Source organism: Procambarus clarkii, chromosome 41 (assembly GCF_040958095.1).
Source record: "Procambarus clarkii isolate CNS0578487 chromosome 41, FALCON_Pclarkii_2.0, whole genome shotgun sequence".
Taxonomy (NCBI): Eukaryota; Metazoa; Arthropoda; class Malacostraca; order Decapoda; family Cambaridae; genus Procambarus; species Procambarus clarkii.
This window is the reverse complement of record NC_091190.1, coordinates 4,189,419-4,205,935: the sequence shown is the minus strand read 5'-3', so window position 1 is coordinate 4,205,935 and position 16,517 is coordinate 4,189,419. Positions and strand designations below refer to the sequence as shown.

Here is a 16,517-nt window from a genome sequence, read left to right as displayed (position 1 = left end):
GCTGAAGTTGGTTGATTTCTGAGCCCTTGATAGTCGACCTTAGACGGGGCAGGGGCCGACAATGGGGCCCTCTACCGATGTGGTTCGACACTGCTATACGGCGAGACGAAAGTTCACGTGTAAGCTGGGTTACCCCTTGGTGAGCATCACCTTGTTCGGCGTCTTACAGGTCAGACTTTAGGATATCGCCTGCGTCCGGCTGCTATCTATGAAGCTTTTATTAGTAAAGTTAGGGACACCTGTGGTGCTCAATAGCTACTTCCAGGCAAATGAAGAGGGGAGAACTAAGCCATTACAACTACAACACTTGTAAATGACGTGGATTTAGGTTAGGGTAGAGGATAAGAATGATGCTCGATCAATTGCACGGTCGGGAATTGAACGCAGACTTGCGAGAAGCGAGACCATCGCTCCACCGTCCAGTCTAAGTGGTTGGGCAGGTGCAGGTGGAAACTTATAGCGTCCGAGAGCTATTTGTTCATAAGGGATGCCCCCTTTCCAACACTTGACTAGTTGACTGCTAGTGTTATTACACATTACGGAAAGGTACTTGGGGCTCGAGAATGCCGCTTCTCTCATGGTCCGTGTAATATATGGAACCCCAGTTGCCCATGTGGGCTCTAAAAGAATGTGCCATATCCGGCTATGGTGATGGGGTTTCAGGGGGCAGCCAAACACTTGTTTCAAGTATGGGCTCCACACGTGAACACATACTACGGCCAACTGGCTGTGGTGTGCTCAGTCGATGCGACGGAAAGAGTGAACTAGTTCCGTGAGGTTAACTCTCCTCTGCATCAGAGTTCCAAGGAGAGTGGAAACCCGGTGTATGCGATGGAGGTGCGGCAGCTGCCGGGTTTCAGTGGTTGCGCCTCCTACGATAGGATCAAGTGCTGGGAAATTGCGTGTGAATACTGGGGCCCAGAAAGGTTGCTTTACCTCCCTGGTGTGTGGCTTTATTTGCTGGTGGGGCTGTTACGCCTTTAGTGGGGACAAGGTTGTGGCCAGTCATCTATGCGGAGGTCCCCAACGACCAGGAGACTGTGCACAAACAACAGCGAGAGGGTAGTGATGAGGTGTGACATGGTGGAGGCAGGGATTCATGCCACGCCACGAGGAAGTGTATCATCGAGTGCTCAAATGTGCTTAGCAGAGGTGTGGTAGAGTTGTGTCTTGAGCCGGTGGTGGGTAGGAGAGATGGTGGGTGTGTGTTGCCTGTGCTAGGAGGATGCTGGGAGCTGTTCAGATGCCTGGACTCTGTGAGGATGGCACTGTCCAGCCTCGTTGTGATGGTCTCCTGCTGGTGCGGTGGGCTTGGAGCAGTCGAGTGTAGAGACACGGAAGCGGTGTTGATGGTGTGTTGTATTTGACGCTCTGGAAAGATTCAGTGTTTGGATCAAGGACGCGCGTTCGACTCCACTGGGAGCGCCGGTGGTCGGATGATACTGTGAGGCTTTGACGTGTTCCTAGTTTGCCCACAGACTGAAAATTTGTGATAGCCCCCTTTTGTTTTAGGGAGATTCCTGCTTGTGTAATCCCAGCGATGCCGGTTCCTCTTCCGCTGTATTGTGTGTTTCAGAATGTTTCTTGTTGTTCTTAGTTTGTGATTTACATTTGTTTGTTCTTGGTGAAAGGTACAACTCTGTCTCTCAAAATGCTCTAACAGCAGGTGGAGCTAATACATCTAAACCATTCAATGAAGTTCGTCTTCCTGTCATTGATTTACCTCATTTTCATGACAGAGATGACAAAAACTTCGAATGTTACTAGAACACGTTCGATTAATTAGTGAACTCTAAAAGTTCCATTAACAAAATAATGAAATTCCTTTATTTACGAAGTACCCGTAAGGGAGAAGCAAAGGCAGTTATTAATCATATCATCTGATTCCAAGTGATGACGACTACGATACTGCCATACAGTTGTTAGAGGTCAATTATAGTAACCAAAGAGATTGATATAGCTAACCTCTACTATAAATTGAGAGCAATACATACATCAGAAACAACACCTGAAGGTTTTCAAGAATTTAGACTCCAAGTGGAGTCTCTAGTCAAAGCTCTTGCTACCGAGGTAGATGTGCCTAGAGCAGAATGGGTGTTAAAATTAGAGATTAGATTCAAAGAAAATTCCCCAACGAAATTCTAGACTTCATCTGTTCTCATTATCAGACAGACATCCTCACCCTGGATGAGGATGTCTGTTTTGGTAGGGACGCAAGTCTTATTTTCCTCGGCGTCACTCCTTTTATATAAAAGGAACCATCGGAAATGCATCCGAGGTGCCGTGTGGCTTGTCGCCTCCTCGTTGGTGGAGAGAGGCGACCACAGTGTTTTTGTTCAGCCTTTCCATGACATGGAAGAAAGTTGGTGCTCTGTTCCCATGCACACAGACCGATCGATAGCTGACTCGATGTGCAGTCGTAGGCTGGAGAAGTGATCGCACGGAGATCGGAATGAATCGTCGTGACACAATACAGAGGCGCTGCTTTGAAGGCCTCTCGAGCCACACGACGTGCGCAATTACGGGCGCTCTCGCCTAATGCTACGTATGTGTAGCAGAATGCAAGTTTGCCTCGCGCACCGGACCCGAGATGCCGCAGCGTGAGCAGTGATGGTTCTCAGTTTGCATCGAGCATCGGGAGCAATCCTCACCCTGGATGAGGATGTCGAGGATGATGGTTCAGAGGGTCAGGATCCAAACCCGAGGGTTGTTTGACCAAACGTCCCAGAGAACATTTGTCACACAAAAGGTGGCAGATGATCTACAATTAAAGCCTGTAACCCAGGTGACATAAAATATATCAGGGTTCCTGGCTCGTACAGGACCTCAAGTCTATCAGGCGGTGCAACCATTAGTATATTTAGGCAGCTACATCTGTCAAGTACAAGCCATTGTGGTGGACACAGTTCCAACGGACCTACATGTACAAGGTCTAGGAGCGACTGCCAAATTCCTGAGAAATAGGGGAATAAAACTGGCAGATAAAATTACGTCTGATCACCTCACCGACGTAAGAATCCTTGTAGGTGCAGACTACTAATACAAATGCATCATTGGCCGAACTATATCTCAGGGATTAAACCTGTTTAATTTTGCAAGAGGCATGTTACTCACAGGCCCAGTATTAAACCTGATGAGGCCTTTGCCCGCAAACAAACAATTGAAATAGAAAATTAAATTTGCCAGCTGATTATACAAGTCAAGTAGAAATATACTAGGGAGAATACAGCTGACTATAACAACAGTAGTGGTTGATTTTTATATATTCGTTCAAATTCTGAAAATGTGTTCATGAGGCCTCAGTGGCAAATCAGTGATCAATAGCCTAAACAGCTACAAGTCACTGTGACCAATGTCAGTGAACCCAATGAAGTCTCAGAGCCATACTTGACTTTAATGATTGTGTACATTCAATCCTCTAAATTAACTAACCAAATTAAAATTCAATTTCTCAGCCAAATTTTGTCCAGCAAATAAGCTTAACAGAGCATAGGTGACTATATAAATCCAACGAATGATTTTGATGCAATTATTTTTTGCCGGGTTGTATTCCATGGGCCTCAGTGGCTAATCAGTGACCAATAGCCTGAACAAGCTCCAAGTCACTGTGACTAATGTCACTGATCTCACTGTAGTCTCATGACAATACTTGACTGTAATGATTGATCACACTCAGTCCTCTGGGTTAAATGCAATTTAATTAGGCTAGAAATGTAGCCTCACAAGAGTTAGCAGGGAAATGAAATTGCCTAAAAACACCTGCAATTCTAGTACGGGACATATGTCTTGTACAAACTGACGCACAAATGTGCCTTTACTAAATACTAACATCAAATTAATCTATTCATTCCGAGGAGGAGTATCAGTGTTCGTCAATTCTAAATACTGGACTCCGACCCGTGTTTCTTCCCCCCACCAACCCCCGGAATTATGTCGAAAAAAGTGAAACCATTTACTAACCTTTAATACAATATGCAGATAATATTGCTGCTGATTTTGTGCTAACACATTACACAAAATATCTTGGTGTTTCATTCAAGGGAAACGGGATATCATAAATGTCACGTCACAATGAAATTCACCTGCTAATAATAATGTGAATCATTTAAAACACCATTCTAGCATTAGAATCAATAAAAAAGTATTCTCTATGACTGGATCTAATATAATTACTAACAAACTAAAGTCTACCTACCATTGTCAATAAAAGGGCAGAAGGAGCCAGCGAGAGAGACGCGTCTCGCGAGCCGAGAGAGATCAGACGCCATTAAATATAATATTAAAATGTATCGTTTGGAGCACGCTTAAAGCTCCTCAATTATTTCCCTCCAGACACAGTGTTATGGGATATACAAATCTCCCACCATCAGCAAGATCTTCGTCAATAATAAGGGAAGTGTTCTGTATCTGATAATCTATTGAATTTAGTCTTACCAGGTCAGTAATGTAGGTAGATTAGGGTATACAGGTTAGGACACGAGATGAGCTACCCAAATGTGTAAATATCAATTAAACAATTACACTAATAATTTTCCCTGATATAACTATCATATATAGGTTACGATTATTATTGTATGTGTGCCTTTTGATAGGTGAAATAAAAGAGGAAGAAGAATTAACAGCTTCCTGGTACAAAACGTGACACGTGATTACATTAGTATCACCTACAAGGTGAATTAGTTTGTGATCTTCCGCGTTTATATCTCATTGACCAGACTAAAATCTTCCATACAGATAAGCTGTATTTGTTTCATTTAATTACTAACCCATGTACTAATAAAATTTGTAGTAAATGTCTAACAGTCGATAATTTCGATTGACAGCCTATATTATTAATAAACCTTCCAGCTTGTGTAGGAAACGATTTGTGGGAATTTAATATCATACAGTCAACGTTAAACTTATACAGTCCGCTATCGAAATAAATAAATTAACGTAAGAAATAAATTAATACAAATAAATTATTAATAGTTTTAAAATACATAAATAATTAAATCACACCATACAGTTTCCTCACACCCTCACCCCTAATGCCCGAGTCTCCCTTACCCCTCCAGCCCATATCTCCCTCACTGCTCCACCATGTGTCTCCCTCACTCCTTCAGCCTGTCTCCCTCACCCCACCAGCCCGTATCTCCCTCACCCCTCCAGCCTGTGCCTCCCTCACCACACCAGCCTGTGTCTCCCTCACTCCTCCAGTCTGTGTCTCCCTCACCCCACCAGCCCGTATCTCCCTCACCCCTCCAGCCCGTGTCTCCATCACCACACCAGCCTGTGTCTCCCTCACTCCACCAGCCCGTGTCTCCCTCACCCCCACCAGCCCGTGTCTCCCTCACCTCTCCAGCCCGTGCCTCCCTCAACCCTCCAGCCCGTGTCTCTCCTACCCCTACAGCCTGTCTCCCTCACCCCTCCAGCCTGTGTCTCCCTCACCATTCCTGCCCGTGTCTCCCTCACCCCTCCAGCCTATGTCTCCCTCACCACTCCAGCCCTTATCTCCGTCACCCCTCCATCCTGTGTCTCCCTCACCCCTCCAGCCCTTGTCTCCCTCACCTCTCCAGCCTGTGTTTCCCTCACCCCTCCAGCTTGTGTCTCCCTCACCCCTCCAGCCTGAGTCTCCCTCACCCCACTGCCTCAAGCCGTGTCTCCCTCACCCCTCCAGCCTGTGTCTCCCTCACCCCTCCAACCTGAGTCTTCTTCACCCCCTCCAGCCCGTGTCTCCCTCACCCCTCCAGCCTGTGTCTCCCTCACCCTTCCAACCTGAGTCTTCTTCACCCCCTCCAGCCCGTGACTCCCTCACCCCTCCAGCCCGTGTCTCCCTCACCCCTCCAGCTTGTGTCTCCCTCACCTCACCAGCCTGTGTCTCCCTCACCTCTCCAATCTGAGTCTTCTTCACCCCCTCCAGCCCGTGTCTCCCTCACCCCTCCAGCTCGTGTCTCCCTCACCCCTCCAGCTTGTATCTCACTCACCCCACCAGCCTGTGTCTCCCTCACCCCCCCAGCCTGTGTCTCTCTCACCCCTCCAGCATGAGTCTCCCTAACCCTTCCAGCCCGTGTCTCTCCCACCCCTCCAGCCTGTGTCTCCCTCACCCCTCCAGCTGGTGTCTCCCTCACACTACCAGCCTGTGTCTCCCTCACCCCTCTAAGTCGTGTCTCCCTCACCTCTCCAGCCTGTGTCTCACTCACTCCTCCAGCCTGTGTCTCCCTCACCCCACCAGCCAGTGTCTCTCTCATCTCTCCAGCCTGAGTCTCCCTCACCCCTACAGCCCGTGTCTCCCTCACGCCCTCCTGCCCGTGTCTCCCTCACCCCTCCAGCCTGTGTCTCCCTCACCCCCTCAGCCTGTGTCCCCCTCAACCCTCCAGCCTGTGTTTCCCTCACTCCTCCAGCCTGTGTCTCCCTCACCGCTCCAGCCTGTGTCTCCCTCACCCCTCCAGCATATCTCCCTCACCCCCTCTAGCCTGTGTCTCCGTCACCATCTCCAGCCCGTGTCTCTCCCACCCCTCCAGCCCGTGTCTCCCTCACCCCTCCAGCGTGTGTCTCCCCCACCCCTCCAGCCTGTGTCTCCCTCACCCCTCCAGCCTGTGTCTCCATAACCCCTCCACCCCGTGTCTTTCTCACCCCATCAGCCTGTGTCTCCCTCACCCCACCAGCCCGTGTCTCCTTCAACACTCCAGCCCGTATCTGCCTCACCTCTCAAAACCGTGTCTCCCTCACCCTTCGAGCCCGTGACTCCCTCACCCCTCAAGCCCGTGTCTCCCTCACCCCTCCAGCTCGTGTCTCTCTCACCCCTCCAGCCCTGGTCTCCCTCACCCCTCCAGCCCGTGCCTCCCTCAACCCTCCAGCCTGTGTCTCCCTCATTCCTCCTGCCCGTGTCTCCCTCACCCCTCCAGACTGTGTCTCACTCACATCTCAAACCCGTGTCTCCCTCACCCTTCCAGCCCGTGTCTCCCTCACCCCTCCAACCCGTGTCTCCCTCACCTCTCCAGTCCGTGTCTCCCTCACCCCTCCAGCCCGTGTCTCTCTCACCCCTCCAGCCCGTGTCTCCCTTACCCCTCCAGTCCATGTCTCCCTCACCCCTCCAGCCCGTGTCTCTCCCACCCCTCCAGCCTGTCTCCCTCACCCCTCCAGCCTGTGTCTCCCTCACCCCTCCTGCCCGTGTCTCCGTCACCCCTCCAGCCTGTGTCTCCCTCACCCCTCCAGCCCGTGTCTCTCTCACCTCTCCAGCCTGTGTCTCCCTCACCCCTCCAGCCCGTGTCTCTCCCACCCCTCCAGCCTGTTTCCCTCAACCCTTCAGCCTGTGTCTCCCTCACCCCACCAGCCCGTGTCACCTTCAACACTCCAGCCCGTGTCTCCCTCACCTCTCAAAACCGTGTCTCCCTCACCCTTCGAGCCCGTGACTCCCTCACCCCTCCAGCCCGTGTCTCCCTCACCCCTCCAGCTCGTGTCTCTCTCACTCCTCCAGCCCGTGTCTCCCTCACCCCTCCAGCCCGTGTCTCCCTCACCCCTCCAGCTCGTGTCTTTCTCACCCCTCCAGCCCGTGCCTCCCTCATCCCTCCAGCCCAGGTCTCCCTCACCCCTCCAGCCCGTGCCTCCCTCATCCCTCCAGCCCGTGTCTCCCTCACCCCTCCAGCCCGGGTCTCCCTCACCCCTCCAGCCCGTGTCTCCCTCACCCCTCCAGCTCGTGTCTCCCTCACCCCTCCAGCCCGGGTCTCCCTCACCCATCCAGCCCGTGCCTCCCTCAACCCTCCCCTCCAGCCCGTGTCTCCCTCACCCCTCCAGCTCGTGTCTCCCTCACCCCTCCAGCCCGGGTCTCCCTCACCCCTCCAGCCCGTGCCTCCCTCAACCCTCCAGCCTGTGTCTCCCTCATTCCTCCTGCCCGTGTCTCCCTCACCCCTCCAGACTGTGTCTCACTCACATCTCAAACCCGTGTCTCCCTCACCCTTCCAGCCCGTGTCTCCCTCACCCCTCCAGCCCGTGTCTCCCTCACCCCTCCAGCCCGTGTCTCCCTCACCCCTCCAGTCCGTGTCTCCCTCACCCCTGCAGTCCATGTCTCCCTCACCCCTCCAGCCCGTGTCTCTCCCACCCCTCCAGCCTGTCTCCCTCACCCCTCCAGCCTGTGTCTCCCTCACCCCTCCTGCCCGTGTCTCCGTCACCCCTCCAGCCTGTGTCTCCCTAACCCCTCCAGCCCGTGTCTCCCTCACTTCTCCAGCCTGTGTCTCCCTCACTCCTCCAGCTTGTGTCTCCCTCACCCCTCCAGCATGAGTCTCCCTCACCCCACTCCCTCAAGCCCGTGTCTCGCTCACCCCACCAGCCTGTGTCTCCCTCACCTTTCCAGCCTGTGTCTCCCTCACCCCTCCAGCCTGTGTCTCCCTCACCTCTCCAGCCTGTGTCTCCCTCACCTCCCCAGCCTGTCTCCCTCACCGCTCCAGCCTGTGTCTCCCTCACCCCTCCAGCATGTGTCTCCCTCAACTCCCCAGCCTGTGTCTCCCTCACCGCTCCAGCCTGTGTCTCCCTCACCCTTCGAGCCCGTGTCTCCCTCACCTCTCCAACCTTAGTCTTCTTCACCCCCTTTGCCCGTGTCTCCCTCACACCACCAGCCAGTGTCTCCCTCACCCCTCCAGCATGAGTCTCCCTCACCCCTCCAGCCTGTGTCTCCCTCACCTCTCCAACCTTATTCTTCTTCACCCCCTTTGCCTGTGTCTCCCTCACACCACCAGCCAGTGTCTCCCTCACCCCTCCAGCATGAGTCTCCCTAACCCTTCCAGCCCGTGTCTCTCCCACCCCTCCAGCCCGTGCTTCCTCACCCCTCCAGCCCGTGCTCCCTCACCCCACCAGCCTGTGTCTCCCTCACCCCTCCTGCCAGTGTCTCCCTCACCCCTCCAGCATGAGTCTCCCTAACCCTTCCAGCCCGTGTCTCTCCCACCCAACTGGACAGGATTAATACGGTACAGTAAACATCTTCAGCTCTTCCTACCAGTTGGTGACCAGGGAGGCAGAGGCTGTCAGAGTGCCTGACATCACACTCGTCGTGTGTGAGTTGCACGCAACATGTGGAGTATACAGCTAGTATACAGCTAAGTATACACCTAGTAAGTACACCCCATCCTCCTCTTTACACAGTAATTTTTGTAACTAGGTGCGCTATAGTATAAAGATTGACGTACTAAGGAATTAGTAGAATTTGGTAATATTCACTTTATAGAGTCTGAGAAAAATAAAGCTGAGAAACAAACAAATATTCCTTGGCCTGGTATAGCACACGTGGACTATATTAAGCCTCAGACAGCGCGTAGTAGGAATTGGAAGGTTAGGTTATTTTAGTTGGGCTTTGCAACATGAATTGAAAACCTTTTCCAGTTTGTCCACATGCAATAGTACCGATTTCCACTTTCTATTTACATTGTACTTCGGTATATGTACTATGGTCCGAAATCCGAAATCCCGGATGTTACCTCATGATACGAAACTAAATCAAATAATAATGTGAAAATAATAGTGTGAAAATAAATCTCCTATTTCAGCAGGGAAATTCACTGTACAGCGAGTATGTACAATATATTGTAAATATTATTATTTGTTATATTTTATTTCTTTATTGTATATTGATGATCATTTATTAACCTAACAGACCCCAACACTGAAATTACTGTACATTAGCTTGGCAAGGTTAGGTTTGACTGACAGCCACTGAGGCTTCACTGGTTGAAGGACCTTGGCTTTCTGATAAGCATAGATCTCCTGATGTCATTCACGTTAATCCGGCCAGATTCCTGGTTATCCGGATTTCTGTCTGTCCGGATTTGTCAAAGTTTGGCAGACAAAAAATCGGGCTCGATTTTGGAAGGATTACCCAAGTTCAGTTTAACGGGATCCGGATATACGAGCTCATTTGCGTGTGAATGTAGATATATGATTAAGCCTTGACAAGTTTTACATAGAGATTAAATCTTATTACAATTACGTTCTCTATAAAGACGTTAAGGGTGACGTGCATATAAATAAAGTTTTAAATGTATCAATACTAAAGAAAAACACGAAATAATTAATATAAGTTTAGAACCAGGAAAAATCTTGTTAATACTTAATTGGAAATTTGGTTGTTATCTATGAAACCAATCATAATAGGCGTTGGATCGCTGGACCGTTTCATGCATAGGTTAGATTTATGTATAATTAAGTTTAAGTGGATATTTGACCCTCTGTCGTTTTCTTTAATTTCTATGTCAGTATGAAATAAAGAAAACGAGTAGGCATGGACGTGTGAATGGTCATTTCTTGCTTCAGTAAACACCTTGTACACGGATCTAGCTTAGGGACTGCTAGCAGCCGTGGAGTGAGGACGCTTACCGACCCTCCGTGGCTGTTGGAGTTGTTTGCTGTTTTGGTCGCCAGGTGGTGTGGGCGTCCCTGCCCTACCAGTTTTGTTGCCTGCCTGGCTGCGTTGACGTGGCGGTTCTGACATGGGGGGCCATCTTCCTCCTGTTCAGCGTGTGAACTCCGTGGGCCTGGAGTTCACTTGTATGGCTGGTTATCCGACCATCGAGATGGTGATGTGTGACATGCTTCGTGTCCCGGTGGAAGCTGTTTGCAGTGTGGAGCTAGTTACGGCCCATCGGGTTGTTATTAAGTTCGTGGGGGAGGACGAGTACCGGAACTTCCTCCGTCGGTACGGGGGGCGTACATTGCCGTTGCCAGACGATGCCGGCTCTGTGGCGATTTCGGACTGCAGTGGTGCCCTGACTTATGTCAGTATCCATGGTGCGCCCCTGGAGTTCCCTGATGACCTCCTCCGGCGTTACTTCGGGGGTTTTGGTACTGTTGTCAGCGTGCGGGTGAACACGCTCTCCTCCGGGCGGTATGCTGGGAGGCGTACAAACATTCGCACGTTGGGGATGCGCCTGCGGTCGGATATACCTTCTTCTGTCCGGCTTATGGGGTACTACGTCCGGGTGTATTATGCACGGCAGCCTCGTACCTGTTTCCAGTGTGGCCTGTTGGGGCATCAGGCTGCCGGGTGCTCTGAGGCCCCTGCTGCTCCTGTCAACTTGTTCCGAGACGAGGATTTCCCGCCGCTCTCTTTACAGGCAGTCTCCGGTGATGTTAATGAGGTGGTGCGCGTCCCGTTTGCTGCTGCAGCTTCCCCGGCGGCGCTTGCCGTTCCTCCGGTTGTTGCCGTCCCTCCTCCGGTTCTTGAGGTACCGTCGGTTGGTCTGCCTGATCCTGTCGCTGTTCCAGCTGCTCCCGTGGGCCTTCCTGGGGCTCCCTGTGTGACGTCGCTGTCTTCTCCCTCGTCTTCTGATGCTGCGCCTGGCCCTGTGTCCGTGACTCGGGTCCCGGATGTGCTTGGTGCTGGGGTGACTGCGGAGCCTCCTGCTGTGTGTGGCCCGGTTCCCCCTGTGTTGGAGGCTGCTGCCGTCCTGGCGTCGGTTCCTTCGGCTCGTGGTACCCGTGTTTCTGGGTCACTTACCGGCTTGGACGATATCCGGCCGGTGCCCAAACGTTCCCGGCGTTCGTCTTCTTCCTGGGCCGACGTTGGTGGTTTCAGTGACTGTGGGGCTTCGGGTGTCGACAGTGTGGATACGGATGCGTCGATGTCTCCGCGGTTCGTGGTGGCGGAGGTCCATGTGCCTGCCGGTGCCTGTGTCTCGGACGTGCCTTCGGTTCTTTCTCCGCCGGGGGACTCTCCACAGTGGGGGGTGGTGGCTTCCGCTGCCAGGGATGGTGTGGACTCTGGTGCTGGGCGTGGCCTGGTGGTGATGTTACGGAAGGATGCGCGCCGTCCGGGTTCCCTGGTATCGTCTGGGGTGTGCCCGGGGCCGCGGGTACCCCTGTGGTGCGGGTGCGCGTTGGGGCCCTGGGGGACGTGTTGCCGGCGTCTGTGATGCCACCGGGTCACTGGTCGAAGATTGCCTAGTTACTGCTGTCTGACGGACCGGAGTGCTTTCGTGGGGGACAAGTTCCCTTCCTGTGGGGGCGAGTGGCGACTTCTTGCCTCATGAGTACTACCATCTGGGTCCCCAGTTTGCAGGTGTTTGTTGCCCCGGTTCGGGATGTTATGGCGTCCCCAGTGGATGGACGAGACCCTTGGCAATGGGTGCTCTGGGAGGCGTTCAATGTCAGGTTCCCGCGGGCCAAGTTCCCGGGCAAGTATGTGCTCTGATTTCCTGTGTGTTTGCTCTATGACGTGCTGTGTGCCCCTCTGGCTGTTTGTTTGCCCTGTTCTATTATGTGCTTCTGCCTCTCCCTTTGTGCGTAGCTTTGCCGTGTGGCATATTAGTTTCTAGTGCTTGGCGTCACTCGTTTCGCGTTTTGGTTTGGCATTTCGCCTTACCTGGCTTTGCGATTCACCCTTCACGGGTACGCCGGGGCGCATCCGATCCCACGTTCATCGTCGCCCCTAACTCAGCAACAACAACAACACCTTGTACACCTTGTACATTTCACCTTGTGAAATGTTTTCTCACATGAAGGTAGTATTTACCTGGGACGTGGTATGAGGTCTGGGACGTGCCAGGCTCGGTATAGGTAATGTTGAGAACACTTCCATAGCCCTGGGTTGAGGTGATCAGCGAACACACGGCTGCTTCCCCAACAGTAACATGGACAGGACAATTTAGTGTGGCATCGGGCTTGGAAACCACAGTCACTGTAGCACCGTCCATCACAGCTGGCACCAGCTCTAAGAAAGCTGCAAGAAATTAGGTAATCTATCATTAACAGTTAAATTATGAAAAAAATAATATTAAAATTCCCTCACATGCTGCAACAATTACAACAAGCTATACAAAATTAACTGGTGCATATATATATATATACTGTCTGAATGATACATCTATATATATTATATATATGCAACAACGATAACGAAAACACTCATCCAAGTATGCAGATTTTCGACTCAATTCGCCTTCATCAGAGCAAAATAGGGAGTGGGAGTGTTGGTTGCCAGAAATTACAGCAGACATTATAGGGAGAGACAGGTTACCTGACCACAAGGAAATGAGGCTGAAACATTACTTTATGGAAAAAGTAGGGAAGAAAAGGTGGTAAAGAAGATTAAACTAGGGAAGATTTAAAACAAAGGTTCCTTCATCTCATAGTGGAATTAAGTGAATCAACAAAAATGCAGGACCAATAGCGTTTAATCCCTTAAAGGGCTGCTTTCAGTTCATTTCAGGTCAACAAATTGATCGAAACTGTGAACGCCAAGAAATCCGGACTCCACCTGCCAAAGATTATTGGGGAATATAAACCTGGATACGCATATGGAAATGTCAAGACACATAAGCCTGGAAACCCACTTCGGCCAATCATCAGCCAGATACCCACACCCACGTACAGACCGGCGAAGCGACTCAATTGCTTGCTGACTCCTTATGTCCCTTGCGCCTTCAGCCTGAAGTCTCCAAAGGAATTTGTTGACTTACTGCGGGGAACACAGCCCACAAGGGATAAGAGCCTCGTTGGACGTAGAATCACTGTTTACCAACGTACCTGTGGATGAAACAATCGGGATGATAGCGGACAGAGTGTATCGTGATCCGGCCTGTACTCCTCTTGACATACCAATAAACGTTCTAAGGAAACTACTCCAAACTTGTACTAAAGAGGCACCCTTCTTGAGCCCGGATGGGCACATGTATAAGCAAGTAGATGGGGTCGCCATGGGTTCTCCCCTAGGTGTCCTGTTTGCGAACTTCTACATGGGTACCATCGAACAAAAGGTCTTAGTCGACATGAACTTGAAACCAGCCATATACTGCAGGTATGTTGACGACATTTTTACACAGGTACCTGATGTCAGACATCTGCAGGAGCTGAAGGAGGCATTTGAGCGGAATTCTGTGTTGCGTTTCACTTACGAGATGGAGAAGGATGGGAAGCTGCCCTTTCTAGATGTAACAGTTAAGGAAAGGAGCGGAGGTTTCCACACTGCAGTCTACACTAAGGAAACAAACATAGGAATGTGCCTCAATGCCAACAGTGACTGCCCAGACAGGTACAAGAGGAGTGTTGTTAACGCATATGTCGACCGTGCTCTCAGCCACAGCTCAGAATGGAAGCAAGTCGACGAAGAACTCTGTAGGGTAAAGCAGGTCCTAGTCAATAACGGCTTCTCCAATGGTTTCGTCGAAGACATCATAAGAAGGAAAGTGAAAAGCCATGCAACCTCTGAGGAGACAACTAACACAACACCTGTACCCCCTATTAGACTATTTTACAGGAACTTCTTTTCCACAGCTCATAAAACGGAGGAAAGGGTCCTGAAAGATATTGTAAACTAAGTTCCAAAGGATAACGAAGGACACTACAGCCGAATTAAAAGCAAAGGTCAACAAACTGATCGAAACTGTGAACACGAAGAAATCTGGACTCCACCTGCCAAAGATCATTGGGGAATATAAACCTGGATATGCGTATGGAAATGTCAAGACACACAAGCCTGGAAACCCACTTCGGCCAATCATTAGCCAGTTACCCACACCCACGTACAGACTGGCGAAGCGACTCAACGGCCTACTGACTCCTTATGTTCCTTGCGCCTTCAGCCTGAAGTCTCCAAAGGAATTTGTTGACTTACTACGGGGCACACGGGCCACAGGGATAAGAGCCTCGTTGGACGTAGAATCGCTGTTTACCAACGTACCTGTGGACGAGACAATCGGAATGATAGCCGACAGAGTGTATCGTGATCCGGCCTGTACTCCTCTTGACATACCAGAAAATATTCTGAGGAAACTACTCCAAGCTTGTACTAAAGAGGCACCCTTCTTGAGCCCGGATGGGCACATGTATAAGCAAGTAGATGGGGTCGCCATGGGTTCTCCCCTAGGTGTCCTGTTTGCAAACTTCTACATGGGTACCATCGAGCAAAAAGTCTTAGTCGACATGAACTTGAAACCGGCCATATACTGCAGGTATGTTGACGACATTTTTACACAGGTACCTGATGTCAGACATCTGCAGGAGCTGAAGGAGGCATTTGAGCAGAGTTCCATGCTGCGTTTCACTTACGAGATGGAAAAGGATGGGAAGCTGCCCTTTCTAGATGTAACAGTCATGGAAAAGGGCGGAGGTTTCCACACTGCAGTCTACACTAAGGAAACGAACATAGGAATGTGCCTAAATGCCAACAGCGACTGCCCAGACAGGTACAAGAGGAGTGTTGTTAACGCATATGTCGACCGTGCTCTCAGCCACAGCTCAGAATGGAAGCAAGTTGACGAAGAACTCTGTAGGGTAAAGCAGGTCCTAGTCAATAACGGCTTCTCCAATGGTTTCGTCGAAGACATCATAAGAAGGAAAGTGAAAAGCCATGCAACCTCTGAAGAGACAACTAACACCCTATACCCCCTATTAGACTATTTTACAGGAACTTCTTTTCCACAGCTCATAAAACGGAGGAAAGGGTCCTGAAAGATATTGTTAATAGAAACGTTATCCCTACAGACAAAAATCAGAGGATACAACTGACGATTTACTATAAAACCAGAAAAACGGCCAGCCTACTCATGAGAAACTCTCCAGACACAAAACAGAACGCTTTAAAAGAGACTAACGTCGTCTATGCCTTCAAATGCCCTCTTGGGGACTGTAAGCTCCAAAAAACCCAGTATATAGGCAAGACAACAACATCTCTTTCTAGGCGTTTAACGATGCATAAGCAACAGGGCTCCATTAAGGAACATATAATCTCTTCCCACAACCAAACCATCGCCAGAGAAATCCTAGTAAACAACACAGAAATCATCGATAGATACAGCGATAGCAGGCGGCTTGACGTTTGCGAGGCACTACACATCAAGAAGTCAACACCAGCAATCAACAGCCAATTATTGCACAACTATATTCTACCCACCTCAAGACTCCGCTCCAATATAGAAGCATCAAGAAATATGGACCAATAGGCTTTCTACAAACACTTCTATTCAATATCCATTGTTTCGTGTTCTTTGTTGTGTTGATGAAATTAATACCCTATTAATACCACTTCTTGTTCTGTCTTGTGTTGATGAAATTTATACCCTATGAATACCACATCTTGTTCTGTCTTGTGTTAATGCCACATCACCCCTTCCACCTCATTCAAATGTAGATATAAAATCGGAGATGCGTAAGTTCTATTCAGTTGTGTATTTGTGAACTAAAGTCTTTGAAAATGTAATAAGTTTTACGAAACGCGCTCGTGTCGCGTCAGACTAGAAATAAAAATGAATTTTGGAGAATTGATTTTTGATTTACCTCCAACAGTGAAAAGAAAGGTACGAAAGATTGAGAAAATTCGTGTAAGAATTATTAATCTTACTTTTTCGGTCATATTTAATAATATATATATATATATATACTAACAGTTCCCCGCCACGCGATGCTGTGGCTTAGCAACGCTGAGCCACAGCAACCTCCCCTGTCTCCCAGTCCTCCCCACTATTCCCCCCTCACCCATCTCCTCGGCCTCCCGACTTTTCCCCACTCCACCATCCTCTCTTCCTTCCCATCATGCCCCACTCCCCTGTCCCTTT

The 16,517-nt window shown here is 50.1% G+C and overlaps 1 protein-coding gene across 1 annotated transcript in view; it reads right to left on the bottom strand.

The window, feature by feature from the left end:
- Positions 1 to 16,517, bottom strand: part of LOC123761189 (uncharacterized) — a 306,507-nt gene that overhangs the window by 83,919 nt on the left and 206,071 nt on the right. The window contains exon 6 of the mRNA XM_069339079.1: positions 12,479 to 12,685. Coding sequence (XP_069195180.1) covers positions 12,479 to 12,685 — 207 coding nt within the window. The remainder of the gene's footprint in view (positions 1 to 12,478; positions 12,686 to 16,517) is intronic.